The 18,837-nt window shown below is 37.5% G+C and overlaps 1 protein-coding gene across 1 annotated transcript in view; it reads left to right on the top strand.

The window, feature by feature from the left end:
• Window positions 1–18,837, top strand: part of TNNI3K (TNNI3 interacting kinase) — a 283,730-nt gene that overhangs the window by 79,531 nt on the left and 185,362 nt on the right. Inside the window, exons 7-11 of the mRNA XM_037042376.1 lie at window positions 1,604–1,742; window positions 7,631–7,775; window positions 7,859–7,963; window positions 16,481–16,575; window positions 17,196–17,345. Coding sequence (XP_036898271.1) covers window positions 1,604–1,742; window positions 7,631–7,775; window positions 7,859–7,963; window positions 16,481–16,575; window positions 17,196–17,345 — 634 coding nt within the window. The remainder of the gene's footprint in view (window positions 1–1,603; window positions 1,743–7,630; window positions 7,776–7,858; window positions 7,964–16,480; window positions 16,576–17,195; window positions 17,346–18,837) is intronic.

Here is an 18,837-nt window from a genome sequence, read left to right as displayed (position 1 = left end):
CATCTCCCAGCAGAAATATAAAGAGCTTCTATGCACATCTGGTGGAGAACTAAATGTGTTTACTTCCCCTGAATATACAGTCACAGTCTTATAAAATTATGCTAAAATGTGGAAGGCCCTTTTACGATAAGGGACTCGCTTTCTGTATGCGAAGACAGCACCTAAGTAATTTATGGACGCTATTGTCATTTGCTAAAAAATGCTGACGGGAGAATGGTGCATTCAATATATAAATGAGCCTCATGTGCCATGTTCCTTGCCATTTGTTTATTTACTTATTTTTAAGTAGAAGAGTAGATGTTTTGCACCAAGAGCGATATTTCCTAGGTATATAATAATACTGCTTAATAGACAATCTATTTTGAAGATAGTTTAAATCTGTCCATTATAGAGTCACATAATCAAAATATATGGAGTCCATGTAAGTGGAAATATGTGCTTAGGAGTGCAAGGTTCTCAAGTCTAAACTTCTACCACTCTCATTACTCCTGAATTAAATATTGGTCTACCACTAGCCAACAAAGAGATAAAATATGCATGTTTCCTATGGGTGCTATCACTTCTGCCAACATTTATTAATAGGCACTTTTCTATGTGCTTTAGACGTAATAATTTAATCCTTTAATCCTCACAATTCTATGATGTTGACATATTTTTATTCCTATCTTAGCAATGAAGAAACTGGAGTTTCAAAAGATCAAGTCATTTATTTAAGATGACATAGCTAGTAAATACAAGTCTGATTTTAGAACCTTGTTGCTTACCCACTACACTCAATAGAAAGTTTCCCCACATCCCACCCAGCTAAATTTTCTGCCTAGAATTTCTATCAAATATGTCCCATATTCCTGAGAGGTTTCTACCCAACACATGTTTATTTGATGCCCCATTGAATATCAAAATAGTTTTAGAGCTTGTATTCACTTTTATGCTGACACCCCAGTGGTCGGGACCAGCGAGGGGTCCTCCCATGCATGTTATCTAAGTGACACAGATGCATCCTAACCTACTTCTTGGGGTACTGCAATGAGTTCTGAAATTCTCAGGGGAGGCAATTTCAGGTTTAGAGAGATTATTTGGAAGGTCTTAAAGTGAATATATAAATGATTTGAAGGAATCCCTATTATCTGAAACAACCTCTGGCCAACTCCTAAGTTGTTTAATCCTTTATCTCTCTCTGTCCCTTTGGAGATGATCTCAGCTAACTGAGGAAGATGCTGAGTGCTAATGCAGCTATCTCCCCTTTACAAAAAACATCAAAAAATGACTATGAGTGACACAAACGGAAGTGCTGTGAAAATCAAGAATCAAGTAAACACTGTTGGCTCTAGACAGGGGACACTGGAAAAGATTTTCAGTAAGTAGTGGGTGACTTTAGAGAGGATTATTTATGTAAATGAAGACCCAACCCTGAAATTGCTATGGTGTTAAATTTCTCAGGTGATATAATAATAAATTCCTTATTTTTAGGCCAGATGAGTTAGATTTTCAGGCAAAAATAACTTAAGAGAAAGCCTTAACAATATGTCTTCTTCCCTATTGCTGAAAATGTTGCATTATGTTTTGACTTTTGATGCTACTTTCAAATGAATGGATCCTTTAGGTAACTCGCCTCCTTTTGAAATTTGGCGCTGACGTAAATGTAAGTGGTGAAGTTGGAGATAGGCCCCTGCACCTAGCATCTGCAAAAGGATTCTTCACTATTGCAAAACTCTTGATGGAAGAAGGCAGCAAAGCAGATGGTAAGATTCTGTATTTAGAAGATCTTTCCTATCCATTCTTGTTTACAAGAAAATAATCTTGAAGATGATTAATTCTGTACTTCTTTGATCTACAAGTTGTAGTTTATAATTTTTAATATATTAGTTAAACCCATGTGTTAATTCTTCTTTACACATTTTAGTTCGATTCCTAATATATTAGGTATGGCAGTAAAAAGTAAGGAGCTCTTACATAAATTATTTCTATTTGTTGTTATTCACTAATCTTTTTTTAATTGAGGTAAACTTTACATACAGAAAAATTCTCAAATCTCAAGTAAATATTGATTTAAGTGAATAGTTACTTATGCATATACCCATGCACAAACCACCAAGGTCAAGTTGTGGAATATTTTTATCTGGAAGGTTGAAGATATTGCAATTGGAAAGTTATACTCTGGAAATATCCCTTGTGCCTCCTTCTGAGTAAATAGCTTTCACCTCCAAACATAATTAATATTCTGGCTTCTATTGCCATAGGTTACTTATTTTTCTGTTGTGGAAGTTAATATAATTTTGTGACTGCCTTCTTTTGATCAACACAATGATTTTGACTTTCATCCATGTTGTTGCATGAATCATAGTTTGCAATTTTAAATTTTTTTATTTTTAAATTACAGTTGCCATACATTATTATTTAGTTTCAAGAATACAACACAGTGATTAGACCTTTATGTAGGTAGTTTGCTATTTTTTTATTGCTGAAGATTGTATGAACATTCTATAATTTGTTTTTGATTCTCCCCATAATGGACATTTGAATGTTCTCAGTGTTTGACTTTTATGAATACAGCAGCCAGAAATAGTAATACTTAATTCTTTTTATGAATGTATATATTCATCTCTCTTGGGCTCCCAAGAGAGATGAATATATAATTCATAAAAAGAATTAAATATTAGTGTGTATATATATATATATATATATACACATATATATGCATATGCGCACACACACACGGAGTAGAATTGCTGAATCAGAGGTAAGCACCTGTTTAACATTTGAGGAAATTTCAAACAGTTTTCCAAAGTGCCAGCACACTTTTTCACTCCCATACCAACAGGAGAGTTCCCCATACCCCCTCAGTATTTGATATTACTGTTTGAGTAACTGATATTACTGTATAAGAATATTACTATTTTTAATAGACATGGAGTTAGAGTGTGATAAGCCTGAGAAAAGAAGCCCTAGAATACATTTTAAAATTTTAGAAGAGAATTAGAAGAAGAGAGTTAGAAGAGAATTTCCTGCAACTTTGTATTTTTATTAATTATAAAATGAATTTTGAAAAATCAATTAAATTTTAAGTACTGAAAAAAGTTTTTCTTTTTCTTTTTCTCTTCCTCACAAACTTTATTTTGACATAGATTCACTCAGAGTTACATCTTGTCATTAAATTCTCTCAGGTATATCCAACATTCTTTCATTGACCCCCAAGAGACTTAATTAAAAGCTCAGCTGTAAGAGCTGCTGGCCTTTGCAGCAGAAACGATGCACATTTCCAAAAGGACAAGGTTGTCAAAGCTCTAGAACTTCCAGTTCCTTGCTTTCAAAATTGGGGCTGATATTCAGTTAATAAACCTAATCAATGTTTTCATTTACTCATGAGGAAACACAAAGGCTCCCAGAGACAACTGTGAGGAGAGGCTAAGGCAGTTTCCAGTTTTCACATTGAAAACAGAGCCGTTTTATTTTGTAAACTTTGGGAAACAGTGTTTGTGTCATTTTCTATGAGCTGGTGTGCAATGACTTAGACGTGTTTGCACCATTATAATAAACAACCTGTGTTGCCAGGATGCAAGGAACACTGTTTCTTGGACCTTGTTTAAGCAGTCTCTTTGATTCTGTTAGTTTAGAATAGGCAGAGGTTCACCTCTGTGAACCACTGAACACATAATTGTGATTTTGAAACCTCCTCGCTTGTCCAGGGGGTCAAGAACTGCTCACTTTTTTCCTTTGATAATCAATGCCATCCTCAGCTTTTTATTCATCTTCATAACTCCAATGCTCACTGGTGTCAAGTGAGTGTCATTTACGATCAGCACGTCTCCAGGATTAAAGGACTCTTCTACAAGAAGTGTTGGAATGTGTGCTGCCCCTGTATTCCCCCTACATTCCAGCCTCATGTGAGATAATTATAAGTATTTTCTTTCTGACTGACAAAAGCTCTACATGTCTCCTACTCAACCATTTAAAAAATTGAGAGGCAGAGCATGACTCAGATTTTGAAGTATTTTTTAAATTTTCTTCTAATACATACTTCGTATTTAAGTCTTTTTTGTACTTCAACCAATTACAAAGAATAAACCAGGTGGTCTGCTATACTGATGAACACAACAAAGGATTTATTGTCAGCTAGTTCACTTATTCCAAAATGTAGCTAAGCCTCCAGATGATGTATTTTTTTTTTTACCACAGGCCCTTGCCTATGGTAGATAGATATAGAGGAAGAATGATTGACCCCAAAAGGAGCTTAGTTTAAAATCTGTTATTTACTGTGTGTTTCCATGGTAACAAAATGTCACAAATGAAAATAAATTCAGGCTTCAAAATTAGCCAAAATGTAATTCTGAAAGCAACTTCTTCAGTTTAACATGCTTGGGAGACTGGCCTACTCAGTCATATATGTTTCAAGTCTCCAGTCCTCCTTCTCACACCTCTTAGGGCAATGAGAAAAGAGAAATATAATGGTCATTGAATGAGATTGAGAAGGTCAAAGTATTGTTGGGCTCTATCAGAAGAAAAAGGTGATACAGGCCTCACAATGTTTAAAATTCAGAATTTTTAAATTTGTTGTGATCTGAATGTTAAATATTATAGATCTTTTAACATGAAATAATATTACAGAAAGTCACAGAAATGTCCAGAATATGGTCAGTAAGAAAAAATATTTTCTTCTTTAAAATATATCTTATCAGAATTATCGCACAGATCTATTATTGAAAATTCATTTAAGACATCATTGGGAGTTGCTTTAGAGAGCCAATGGTATGGGCTCACATTTCTGGGTTAATATAAAATTTTTGTTTTCCTTTTAAGATCTACAAACAGATATAAGCAAGCAGTAACATCTGTTCATCCATCCATTTATCCAATATCTCTTTCAAATGACATTAATGGACATATACTCTCTTCAAAGCAGAGGGACAGGCACTAAATATTTTCCTTATAATGATTTACATGTATTCCTTTGCTTGATATTTTACTTTATTTAAACATCTCAATAAGATGTTAAGTTAGAGCAAATAGAATATTATTCATACATTTAATTTTTCTCATATAATATATAATACTATATACTTTTTTGCTTTTGCAAATTGGTCCAAGACAAAACTAAATAAATCACAATGGCTAAAGAATAAACATAGGTATATACACACAAATTCTGTGTCTGATCTAGACTTCTCCAGACATCTCCGTTTGATTGGCATTTATATCTTCTTTGATGGGAAGAATATCTATGCCACTTCAGGTAATGCACCAAATAGATAACTTACTTTGAAGTTTATCAGTTCAATTATAGAAGAACAATGTTGGTTGGGGCCAGCATGGCCAAAGGAAAATTACGAATTAATGCAAGACTGTGCTGCATTCTGCTTTACAATGTTCCCCTCTGGACCTCAAGAAATCTTAAATGACCTCTGGACACTCCAGACTCCCTACTGTTCTCAGCTTCCACTCACAATATTGACTGCCGTGGTTTCCAACAGAATGTGAACAAAGGAAGAGTATCATAAAAAGGAATAATCAAAACAACCAGGAACATTCTTCTGAAGAAAGGGTGTCCTTCTGAGTCACTAATTAATTTAAAAATTCAAAGATTTATTTTTTAGTAACAGTCAGGGGAGAAGGAATTCAATGACTTTGTAGAAGATTTCCCTGTGGCTTAAGATCTTACAGGAAAATAAAATGAGAATCATTATCTAAAAATATAGCCAGCTACAAGGCCTAAATTGGTGTTCATTAAAAGTTAGATGATTATAACAACTGTAGTAATAAACTACTTGCATGTTTTTTTAAATTAATGATTTTTCTTCCTTTTTTCTTTCTTATTTATCATCACTAAAAAAATTTCATATACATGTACTTTGTTAAGGGCTATTACATTCTATCTTGATTAAAGCACCCTATACAGATGGACAAATAATGAAATAATAAAAAATTGGCTATAGACCAGTTGATTCAGTTATTTTAATTTTTAAAATTATGCTAAAGCAGATCCAGAATTTAGCAGCTTGGTGTTCAGTTATTCTTGCTTTAGCCCTGTACTTCTTGACTATCCAACTAGCTTGTAAGTTATATTGAGAGTATAGACTCTATGCATTTATAGCTTATTGGTCTTAGCACTTAGCAAATTTCCAGGGGGAAATTAGTAAAAGAGAGAGTAGACATTTTTATTAACTGCCTAATATGTGATAGGCATCATGCCAGAAGCTGTCCAATTATGCTCCCCCTTAATCCTTCCAGCCTCCCTGCAAGAGTGCTATTATATCTATTGTTACTGATAAGAAATCAATACCTCCAGCACCTACCACAGTACTGGTGATAGTGATTGGTTTAATCCTTGTTGAGGAAGGGGTATGCATCAGCTGGGTGTTCTCATTTGCAAGCATTGGAAACTAACTCTTGCTAATATATAAGAGGAGGATCTTAAAGGATACCAAGCAGCATATAGACTCTTCCCCAAGACAGGGTTGGCAAGCTAGGTTTGGAATCCTCATAGTAAAGAACAATATCCAAAATCACACTCCAAAACTAGTCCTGAGAAGACATACTGCCACCCCAGGTAGGCACACACAGCAACCCTTGTGATTCTGGCACCAGCAATGCAGGGCACTGGGTCTGCGGTTGGATCACTGCTGCTGGAAATTGCTTGGAGCTCCCCCACCACTGCTACATTGCCCAGATAAATTAGGATCTACCCTTTTGTACCATCAACTCCAATGCTGGAGTCTGATATAAAGTGTTGGTTGGAGAACCCTATAGATAAGTGTCCAAACCAGGGCACTATTGAGAGTGAAAGGGTCACTATTAAACATTACACTAGGCTAACAGCTCTAAACCAGAACGTAGGGTCACCCTCTGCCAGTCTTGTTCCCTAGCTGCAAAGGGAACTTGGAAATATTTCCAGGTTCTATGATATAATATGGTTTTTGGCTTCTAGTCAGTACTTTTAGTATAGGAAATCCCCAAATGTCAGAATAGGTTATAAGGTTGGGTGGGCCAAAGGGTGGGTCAAAAAGAAGGACAAAAGTTCGCTATGGAGTGAACAATCGAACATTAAATAACTGTCTGCAATAATGGGATTAATGAGGTCTGCCTCAATCTGAAGCTCATTGTTTTTTTTATTATACCTCACTTTCTGTACCACGGTATGACAATTCTCAGGTAAACGTGCATCAGAACCTTCTAGATAGTGTTGTAGACATACAAAGAACTAGCTTCCCACTCCTAATTTGTTCAACCCAAATCTTTAGGCAATGGTACTCTGGCCTAGATCTGTAACTTTTAACATTCTCCAGAGGGAGAAAAAAATCAATTTGAAAGGAGATACTTGTAGAATTAAGGCCATGAGTACCTCTTAGGTGCCTATTAGTTTCCTGATCTATTCCACTCTGCAAGGTAGATTTGATTAGATGAGTTCCATAGAATTTATGGGAACTAGAAGAAAGCCTGTTTAACATGATAATAGGCAATATAATATTATTATATTTTTTAAAAATTGGTTGCACTTAATTTCCTTTCTTATTATCATTAATTGGCGATTGCTAAGAGTCTCTCAGGCACTTAGAAAAATTCCTGACACTACGCATGAGAAGGCCGAGAAACAGGATTCCAGTTAGCCTATCTTTTTCTTTCTTGTTGATGACAGTGAATGCTCAGGACAATGAAGACCATGTCCCCCTCCATTTCTGTTCTCGCTTTGGACACCATGATATAGTGAAGCTCTTGCTCCAGAGTGACTCAGAAGTTCAGCCACATGTTGTTAATATCTATGGAGATACCCCTTTGCACCTGTGAGTATTATGTAAAATTCTATAGGCCCTCCAAGTATTTGTACATTTTTAGTATTTTATCAAAACATGTTCTTTAACTCTAGGGCATGCTACAATGGCAAATTTGAAGTTGCCAAGGAAATCATCCAACTATCAGGAATAGAAAGTCTGACCAAGGAAAACATCTTCAGTGAAACAGCTTTTCACAGGTAAATGAATATTTAAGTGCAATAGTCAGAGACAGACAAGTACCATACGATTTTACTTATGTGTGGGCTCTAATGAGCAAAGTAAACTAACACAGTGGAGACAAACTCCTGGATATAAAGAACAGGCTGACAGCTGTTGGGAGAAGGGATTTTGGGGACTGGGTTAGAAGTGAAGGGATTAAGCAAAGAAAAAAAAAAGGACTCCTGGACACAGATGACAGTATAGTGATTGACAAAAGGAAGGTGGGGAGGTAGGAGAGAATAAAGATAAATGGTGATGGAAGACTTGACTTGGGTGGTGAACACACAATACCATGTACGGATGATGAATTGTAGAATTATATACCTGAAACCTATATAATTTTACTAACCAATATCACCCTGCTACATTCAATAAAAATAAAAACAAAATAAAATAAGTGCAATAGCCACTAATTTAGCTGATACCCTATGGCACCTGCAGTTGTGTACATAGAGCCAAAACAAACAGTGGCAGATGTTGCAATCCGAGAACAAGAGCAGAAGGTGGGCAGAAGACGAGGAGCGTAAGCTACATGCACAGAAGAAAAGGTAGAGGCAGATGCTGCAGTTAGTACAACAGATGGGGCCTGTGCCAGATGCTGCATTCCTGGCAGCAGCCACAAAGACAGGGACTGATGTTGCCAAGGCAACAGGCATATCAACATCTGTAAGTGTATTGTTTCTCTTCCACTTCACTCCACAGAAAGCTGCAAAAAGGGGCAGTGCCCATAGTCCTCCAACAAGAATCTCATTACCAGAATTCATCAGCATCAAATGTGACACTTTTTTCCTTAGCACTTAAACCTTCTGTGCAAATGTATCTAAGACATCCATCTGTCAGCCTGTAAAAGCTTAGTTAGTATGGCCACTGAGATACCTAAGAAGGCATTAGCTCTTTTCTAGGCATCTGTTATAGTCCTTTACATCATGTTTTTTGCTCTAGAAAGAAAAAACACACTGAAAGAGCAGGTAGGTTTGGAAAGTTGCAACAAAAAAAGGAAGGGAGGGAGGGAGCATTGGAGGGAGGGACAGAGAAAGTAGCTAATACCTGAGAGCTACAAATCCCTAAAATGTCCAAAAAGAAGGCAAATTTTTATAGAATTTAACACCTTCATTTTTAACAAGATACTATTTTGCTGTAAAAATAAAAACATAGTAATTTGAATTTAGTAAAAACTTGAATATAAGTTAATTTACTTATATATTACAGATTTCTTGGCTAGTATGCAACCTCAAAAAATAAACAATAAAGGTGGGACTATACATTTACATTATTTACATACATTTCTATGGCACTGGTGAAAAATGAAAATGAGGAGGTGTTGGGAACCACTCTGCCTGGTTTCAGGAGTTGTACCTGCCCCACATGGCTAAGGCTGAGTGAGCGACCTCCAGAATGTGAGCCACAAGGAGACAAAGTTTGTCTCTGCTTCCTCCCCTGCCCCCAACACATGGTCGGTTGGTCAGAGACGAGTAAGACTCCTCAGAGGAAGGGCAACCTAAGCCAGACACGATCACTTGGGAAGCCATCCTGGAAGAGCTTGGGGGCTGCAACAAAGAGGGAGTGAGGGACCCTCTCCCCTCAGCTATTTTGACATAGCCTGAGTCCCCATGTCCTCTGGGAGAAGCACTTCCTGTCTCTAATCCACTTAAACCTGCAAACCTGTGATGGGGGAGGTGGTGCAGCCCATTGCCCAGCTAGAGCGGGATCTGGGGTGATTGGGCATAAGAAAGATTTTATAAAGTCCTGTGAAGCCTGCTTTGCTAAGAGTGTTTTCATTCATATGATAAAAGTCCAAGCAGGAAATGAGTATGTCTCCCAAAGTTTCTGTAAATCCCTTTCCTGACAGACACTGACTCATACTAAGGCTCAGATTTCTTTGAAATGTTATTCACTGTTTGATCCTTGCCTCCTGTATTCCTGTGTATTACAACCCAATAAAAGCCCCTGGAGGAAGGGGCTCCTGGCCTTTCTCCTCTGAGAAACTAGCCGCCTCTCCTCCCCAAGCAGATTGTGTCTTGGTGGTGTTACTCTCATTCATGTTGGGTGTGGGGACTCTGCAGGCAAAGTTGCCCCGATAAGGAGACTCTTTTTCCTACTGCACTGAAGTTAAGGTTGTGCTACTGCACTAGGCATCAACCTGTAAATTTAATTTAGATTTCCAGATTTTTCCTGTCAACCAAAAGGTCAGCAAAAATGGAGGCAAAGAAAGCTGCCATTTATGGACTGATGAGATATACCAGGTTATTTGCATCTATTCTCTTAGCTAGTGTTCATAACCATTTTTATAGAGTTGTGTTTATTACCCCTCTTTTACAGATGAAAAATCAAGACTTTGGGAAGCTAAGTAACTTGTCAGGGATTCTTACATCTCGAAAATCATGTAGTAAATGCCTGCCTAATTCCAAATACTGTGCTTTCATATATCTTCATGTTCTGCTACCAAAATATTTAGTCTGTTTTCTATACACCCTGTAACAAAGCAGGTGCCGGAACTCTTCTGATCACAGCTTCGGTCGACATGGATAAGTGGGATTTGTCACTGCTGAGGACAATTGGCAGAACTGTCGTGTACAGGTGCTGATGTTCTCTTTCCCCACAGGTCATACTTGTTAAGGCATATACCTCAGGCTAGTTCTTAAATTATTTTGCTATTCTGTGCACATAAATTGGAATCAACTGAAATCAGAAGGTGATTGTCCCTTCCAGAACATCATTTATATGACAAGATTCATGAAATTGAGTTAAAAGCATGTTGAATTGTTTTATTTTGTGCAAACCTGTGGCTACTGGAAATAGCATAATGTGCTTATTCTGTTCATTTTAAGAACCGATTTATAAAAGAAAATTTTTTACATGAAGAATTTACTCTGATTATGAATTTTCTATGTACCAATTAGAGAACTTTGTATGTAGCAAGCACTCACTATTTTTATTTCTGTTATTTTTATATGCATAAACACACCCATAAATACACATATCGATATACATACATGTATATATTCAGAACTTATTTCCTATAAATAGTTGCTTTGCAAAGAAATCATGAGGCAACTCATACAATAGAACAGTAAAAATACAGTACTATACTATTTATAACACAGAAAGTCAGTGCTGATAAACTCTTGCAGCGAGATGGTAGCTTTTTACTTGCTCAATTACTTATTCAAAAAAGGTTTATTGACTTTCAGTTAAGAAGCAGTGAAGACAGACACTGTTCTCCTCTTTACACAAGTACATCAAAATTACAGCTAAAATATAAAACAGCCATCACTCAGGACCATCTGAAATCAACTTGAATGGAAGTCCAACAACCAGGGAATTGAAGAAACCACATCCATCCAGATTGGTATAAGGGGTGCAGATGCAGATCAGGCTGGTTCCTCAGCCACATATGGTGGATAAAAACTAAGGAGGGATATCTCAGGAGCGGGGAATCCCAGCTTCAATCCCTGCTTGGGAGCCCCAAGCAGTTTGTCTTAAAGAACACACATGCAGACTCATCTACTCAGACTCACTTCCTCTGAGCTCCAGCACTGGGGCACCAGCTTAAAAGGCACCATTGGCATAAAGAGAGGGACTGAAGTGTCTGGCATCAAGGCAAGCAGAGGCCATTTTCCCTTTTTTAAACCCTCCCACCACAGAGGTGGCAAACTGGTGCCACATCTGAGACTCCATCAAACAGGCTAGCACTGTTTGACCTGCCTTGGAGATCCCTAGAGACTCTGCCCCACCCAACTTATGGGCCCACCCAAGTTGCCTTTCCATATGAATGGCTAGTCTTGACTCATGCTATACAACTTCCTAAATTATATCAAACGAGCAACAGCTGGCCTCAGTGAGCCCCAGACTCAGCACTAGCAGCAGTCAACCTAGATGCCTAGCTTGACTTTGCTTAGAAATCTGCAAGCCCAGCACAAGTAGCAGCTATCTCAGATAGCGTTATAACTCAGGCAGGGTAACCCTGGGCAAAACACAGATGAGGGGGCATGACCTTGTCCTGTACCACCCAGGAAACTTCAGGGTCAGCACACCCAGTGGACAGCTACAAACCACATTACAGCACCACCACCCTGCCCCTGCACAGCTGATCTTCCTCAGAGGGCTGAGGTGGGAGGTAAGTAGTCACAGCCAGTTCTTGCAGCTGACTGTCCTGGATAAATCCCTCCCATTGATCTGTCAACAGCAACCAAGGCCTGACTACAGTGGAGGGTGTCTTCAGCCCACATAAAGGGCACACCTCAAGTACCCAGCTTGGGTGATAGGGGAGGCTGTGCCACTGAACCCTACAGAACTCCAGCTATATTAGGCCACACTACCATGACACAGTCAAAGCAGCTTTACTTAATATATAAAAACAAATACAGGGAGGCTGACAAAATGAGGAGACAAAAAATACAGCACAAAAGAAAGAACAGATCAGAATTCCAGGAAAAAAAGAGCTAAATGAAATGGAGATAAACAATCCATCAGATGAAGAGTTCTAAACACTGATTATAAGGATGCTCAAGGAACTTAGTGAGGACCTCAACCGCATAACAAAGATCTGATCAGAAACAAAGAATACACTAATTGAAATAAAGAACAATTTACAGAGAAAAAAGCAGTACAGCCAACAATCAAATTAATGATTTGAAACATAAGAAGCCAAAAAAAACAACCAATCAGGACAATAAGCAGAAAAAAGAATCCGAAAAAATGAGGATAGTATAAACAGCCTCTGGGACAACTTCACAATGTTTAACACTCGCATCATAGGGGTTCGAGAAGGAGAAGAGAAAGAGCAAGAAATTGGAAATGTATTTGAAAAAATAATTTTAAAAAATTCCCTAATTTGGTGAAGGAAATAGATATGCAAATCCAGGAAGCACAGAGTCCCAATTATGAAGAATGTGAAGAGGCCCACTTGAAGACACGTCATTATTAAAAGGCCAAAGTTTAAAGGTAAAGAATCTGCAAAGCAATATTAGAAAAGAAGTCAGTTACATACAGGGGAGTTTCCATAAGACTGTCAGCTAATTTTTCAAAAGAAACTTTGCAGGCTAAAAAAGATTGGCAAGAAATATTCAAAGTCATGAAAAGCAGGGACTTACAGCCAAGATTGCTCTACCCAGCAGATATCATTTATAATAGAAGAGCAGATATAGAGCTTCCCAGACAAGAAAAAAGCTAAAGGAGTTCATTATCACCAAACCATTATTATATGAAATGTTAAAGAGACTTATCTAAGAAAAAGAAGATCAACACTGTGAATAATAAAATAGCAACAAATACATATCTATCAACAATTGAATCTAAAAAAACAAACTAAGGAAAGAAAAAGAACAGAGACAGAATCATGGACACAGAGAGCATTTTAATGGTTGCCAGATGGAAGGGGAGTGTGCAGGAATGGGTGAAGAGGTGAGTGGAGTAAGAAGTACAAATAGGTAGGTATAGAATAGTCAGGGGGATGTAAAGTACACTATAGGACATGGAGTAGCCAAAGATCTTATACGAATGACCATGGACATGAACAGTGGTGGAGGGGTAGCCTGAGGGGGTGGGGGATGCTGGGCGAAGCAGGGCAAAGGGAAAAAATCAGGATAACTGTAATAGCATAATCAATAAAATATAATTTTAAAAAGATAGATTTATTAAGAACTGCCCTTGTATAGATGCTGGTAGGACTGTTACGATGACAAGATTCCTTCTCTTCTTGAAAGAACTCTTCTATAAGGTATCATGGTAAGCAGTGGTATATCCACTACAGTAATAATGTGATAAGTACCAAAGACCTAAATGGCAAGAAAGCAGAGGAGACAGCAATAAACTCAGCCTTTAGTTCACGATCACCCTTTATGGAGGACATAACAGTTCATCTAGATGAATACTGGTGTTTCTTTAAAGAAAATAATGCTATTTTATTAAAGAAAAGAATTTGCTCATGACCATCCAAGGAAGAGGTAATAATGAGACCCAGAGTATTACCTCTTCTAGAACCAAGTCTGGAATGAAACAACAGTTACTTTTTACTCTCCTACAATACTACTTCACTTCTGGAATACATCTGTGCATGAGTTTTTCCACACCAAGCAGTTTTCTAATTCTGTGTGGACATCAGTGGGTATCCTACCATTCAATTCAATTCTGACTCTATCTACCTAAACTTAGTGTCAGATTCCACAAGTTAAGGGCTCAGTCTCATAAGACTGCTCCCTACTTCAGAGGCCAGTCACGAGTCCTGGTTATTGCCTTGCTACTGACCTATTGGCTCTAAATCAGATGTCCTACCACCCCTTACTTGGGCTTGATAATTTGCTATAACATCTCAGAGAACTCAGGGAATTGTCTATTTACTACATCACCAGTTTATTACAAAAGGATATAACTCATGAACAGCCGATGGAAGAGAGATGCTTAGAGCAAAGTATGCAGGAAGGGAGGTGGGGCCTTCCAACACGCCCGTGTTTTTACCAGTCTAGAAACTCTTCAAAACCTGTGCTTTAGGGACGTTCTTGGAGGCTTTATAACACAGGCATAGCAATTAAATCATTGACCACTAGTGACTAATTCAACCCCCTTCCCTGAGGTTGGGTGGTAGTGCTGACAAGCCTCTGTTCACAAGGTTGGTTCCCCTGGTAACCAACCCACATCTGGTAGTTATCTCGGGGCTTTCCAAAAATCACCTTATTAACATAAATACAGGTGTTGTTGAAAAGGGCCTATTATAAATAACTTAAGATTCTCCTTTCACTTTTATTGCTCTGGAGCTATTTCAGGAATCAAAGGCAAAAGAACAAATATAACAAAAGCTCTTCCAATTGCTTAAGAAATTACAAGTGTCTTAGGAGCTCAGTGCCAGGCATGAAGTTGCAGATGAAACGTGTATACTTATTAGTATATATCACAATATTACAGAGTTTCTACATCCTTCCTGTAGCCATTATTTAGATGGGGCTCTGCCCAGTGTTTGCTCCTTCCAGCCACCTGTGACTGGAGATTAGAAGTAGGGTGTTGCAAACAAATGTTAGCAAAAGAAGAGGTGTGAAGGGAACAATAGAAGAAGAAAATCTGTGAGAACCACTAGAAAATCCACTTGTTATTACTATGCTATTACTATCCACTTGTTATTTCTTTCAAAAAAGAAAATCCACTTGTTATTACTATGTCTGATTTACCTTACATAATTTTTTTCTATTCATCTTAGCTTGCAAGGTAAATAGTATAGTATAGTAAATAGAAATAGTATAGTAAAGTAAATAGTAAAGTAAAATAGTATAGTAAATAGAAATCAGAATTTCAATGAACTACTTCAACAAATCTAATTATAAAATGTATCTATAGGAATCTAATTGGCAGGGGTCCTGAAATATGCTATTTTTTCCACAAAAACATACTTCCATTAGGAAAGAACTGACAATGAACTGTCCTCTGTAGCTTGTAATGTACTTCCATAAGCATCAATGCACTTGAAATTTCAGCAGAATGTGGTAGGTAGAAAATTATTATAATTATTTTATAGGAGATAAAACTAAAATTCAAAAAAACAAAGAACTGGTCTGAGGTCATCTGGCTAGTACCATGAGCCAGAGCTCTGGATTTTTAACTCCATTACCAATGCTCCCTCAACAAAATGGAAGTTGTGAGACTTTGCCTTCTGATTTAGAAAGCCTCCAAACAGATAGTGCATGTTTTTCCTACACCACCGGGAAAAAAATTCCAACTATGCCCTGGATATAACTGAATCTCTCAGGGCCCTCCTGGGTTCCCTCATTTGAATGTCCTGTGAAATGCTTAGGTCCTATAGCTAAAATGACATGGAATGCTTGCCACATTTTTCTTCCTTTTATGCAAAAGGATTAATAAAATAGGAAATATTTGTTAGGAAAATGCTAGAAAGTTTATACTTCTTTCTTGAAGGTCCAGATGTGAGAATCTTCAGGATTTTATCCTATTTGTGCTTGTTTTACCTCACCTCCTCCTCTTTCCTTCCCTGCTTCTGCCTTCTCTGTTTCTCTGGTACTCCTACATAGACATGAGCATCTAGAATAGCCTGAGTCAATCAGGGCTATATTCGTTCTCTATGGCTGTCATTATGAAATACCACACACTATATTGCTTGATAACTGGTTCTTTATTCTCTTGCATTTCCGGAGGTGGGAAGTCCAAGATGAAAGTGTCAGCAGGTTTGGTTTCTTCTGAAACCCTCTCTCCTTGGCCTATAGATGGCCACCTTTCCCCTGTATCTTCATATGAATGTCTTCTGTTTCTGCTGTCTGCTATTCTTCCCTTCTTCAAAAGATACCAGTCATATCGGATTAGGGACCAATCTAATGATTCAATTTTAACTTGTACTTCTTTAAATATCATCACATTTTGAGGTTATGGAAGTCAGGGCTTCGCCATGTTAATATGTCGGTGGAGGTGGGAGCGGAGGAGGGGGCAGGCACGCAATTCAATGCAGTTCAGCCCATAACAAGAGCCTTCTATTTTCTTATGGTGTGATTTTGCAGTGCTTGCACCTATGGCAAGAACATTGACCTGGTTAAATTTCTTCTTGATCAAAATGTTGTAAGCATCAACCACCAAGGAAGAGATGGGCACACAGGTAAGACTGAGAGAGATCATCACCAGTTTCTGATGCATGTCAGAAATTGTCAAGGACAGTGGTAGTGACATGCTCAGGAGGGAAGAGGGCGGCAGGAGTGGCCCACCCCCATGACGAGAGATATTGTATCAGTTACATCATTTAGGATTGGTGATGCACGGTTATAATAAAAAGCAACTCACCTTGAGTCAGCATCAATCTTGTGCTAAATTATTATCAGTTGTTTAATCTCTTATGGCTTACTGACCACAAGAACAAACTGACCACACTGGCTCCCTCCCCCTTGGTTTGCTGCTCAAGAAAAAGACTTGATCTGGGTCTTTGTTCTTTGACATGTACAAAAATGTTAGCCTTTGTTTTTGGTAATCACAGTAGGTATAGAATTACTAGAAATTGTGCTAAACAAAAGGCAGTCTATGGAGATCAACTAGAACAGGATACTTCTTTTTGCTTGAAGTATATCTTGTTTGTGCAGTAATAGAATTCCTTAGCAAAAAAAGTTGTTCTTTTTTATATTTCTGGTAACAAGGTTATTATGTGGTAATGACTGATTGTCTATTGAAAATTGGTGTTGTTTTCCTCTTTTTTTTCTTTTGCACTCTCATTCTATTCCATTATAGGATTGCACTCTGCTTGCTACCATGGTCACATTCGCCTGGTTCAGTTCTTACTGGATAATGGAGCTGATATGAATCTTGTAGCCTGTGATCCCAGCAGGTCAAGTGGTGAAAAAGATGAGCAGACATGTTTGATGTGGGCTTATGAAAAAGGTACATTTTTCATCATGGCCGCTCTGTAGTAATACATGGAGCTGCGTGCACAGATGATGACATCAAGAATTTCTTTGCTTGCATGATTTGTACACTTCCATTTCTCTGCAGATTGTATTTGAGTCACTGGGGACTTGGATCAAAGAGTCCAATAGATCATCACCAGGAAAGGAAACTCCTGATAAACTGAAGGCATTCTTTGTATTGACACTTTGAAAAGAGAATGAACTACCACACTCTTAGGTGCTAGGGAAACAAAATGGTGATAGGTAGTAATGGATACTTTCTCAGAGTAGACATAGAATAAGTCTTTGTCTCTTATACAAGGGGAATTTTTTAAGATAATTCAAAATTTTAAAAAGAAAATAATACCAAAAAAGAGAGGGAATATTTGTCAGATCTGCTGACAGTTCCTCCACTCAAAAAAAACAAGGGAGCCAATGAATTATTTGAGCTCAAAGTGGTGAAAGCTTGGTTTTTGATATGAGAACAACTGGGTTTAAATAAAACCATGTTCTTTGATTGTGAGCAAGTTATTAATTATTGCTGAGCTTCAGTTTCTTCATCTGGAAAATGAGCATAATAACAACCCCTGTTTTACAAGATTATAAAAAGTAAATGAGATAGTATTTGCAAATTGCTTACAACACTGTCTGGCACAAAACAAGTACCTGATAATTGGTATTTCAGTAATGATAACACTGGTAATAGTAGTAATACAAAAATAAATATGGTTAACAACAAATTTTTCACTTTAAGGGAGAGGAAACTTCAGACACTTAGGTGAAATTGCATCTTTGTCACTGTTATGAAGATATATTGTACCTTATAAGTGAGGTACATATAGAGTTTATACATGAGCAAGCTCTATGCCCATGAGCTCCTGCGGAGTTTAAATTTCTAAATGACATGGAGCAATATATACTGTCATTGAAAACAGAGACATACAACTGAATAGGGTAAAAGATGTCAGACTTTGATGCCTGTATTGCCTTTTTAGGATGTTTAGAGTATGTAAAGAAGTGTTCTTATCTTTTTAAATTCCAGAATCTTAGAAGTCCAGTTACTAAACTGGGAGATTTCTCAGGCTACCAAGTTGATCTAAAAGGTTTTCTGCCTGAAGTAGGACATGGAGGTCCATTAATGAAAGGAGAGATGGAATTTGATGGGTAGAAATGGAGAGCTATAAGAACATAGATGAGAAGAAAACATAGAAGTCTGAAGATTCTATTTAAAAAGATATAGGAGTTACTTTAATAGAGACAAGTGAACAAATGTGGAATAGTAGGGAATGCAGGAGATATAAGCCTGTTTTTAAACTTTTTTATATAAATACACACAGATTTGCACATTGTAGTTCAATGAATTCTCATAAACTAAACTCACTCTAGCATCCAGATGAAGAAATGAATTATGACAAGCATCCAAAATGCCTACTTACATTCTCTTCCGATCACTCTCCAAAAAGGGTACTGCTCTCTTCTTGAAACAT

The sequence above is a fragment of the Sturnira hondurensis genome, unplaced genomic scaffold (genome assembly GCF_014824575.4).
Source record: "Sturnira hondurensis isolate 20B ecotype Veracruz unplaced genomic scaffold, ASM1482457v3 Scaffold0000648, whole genome shotgun sequence".
NCBI lineage: Eukaryota > Metazoa > Chordata > Mammalia > Chiroptera > Phyllostomidae > Sturnira > Sturnira hondurensis.
The sequence above is the reverse complement of the archived record's forward strand: the minus strand, read 5'-3'. Positions and strand labels throughout refer to the sequence as shown.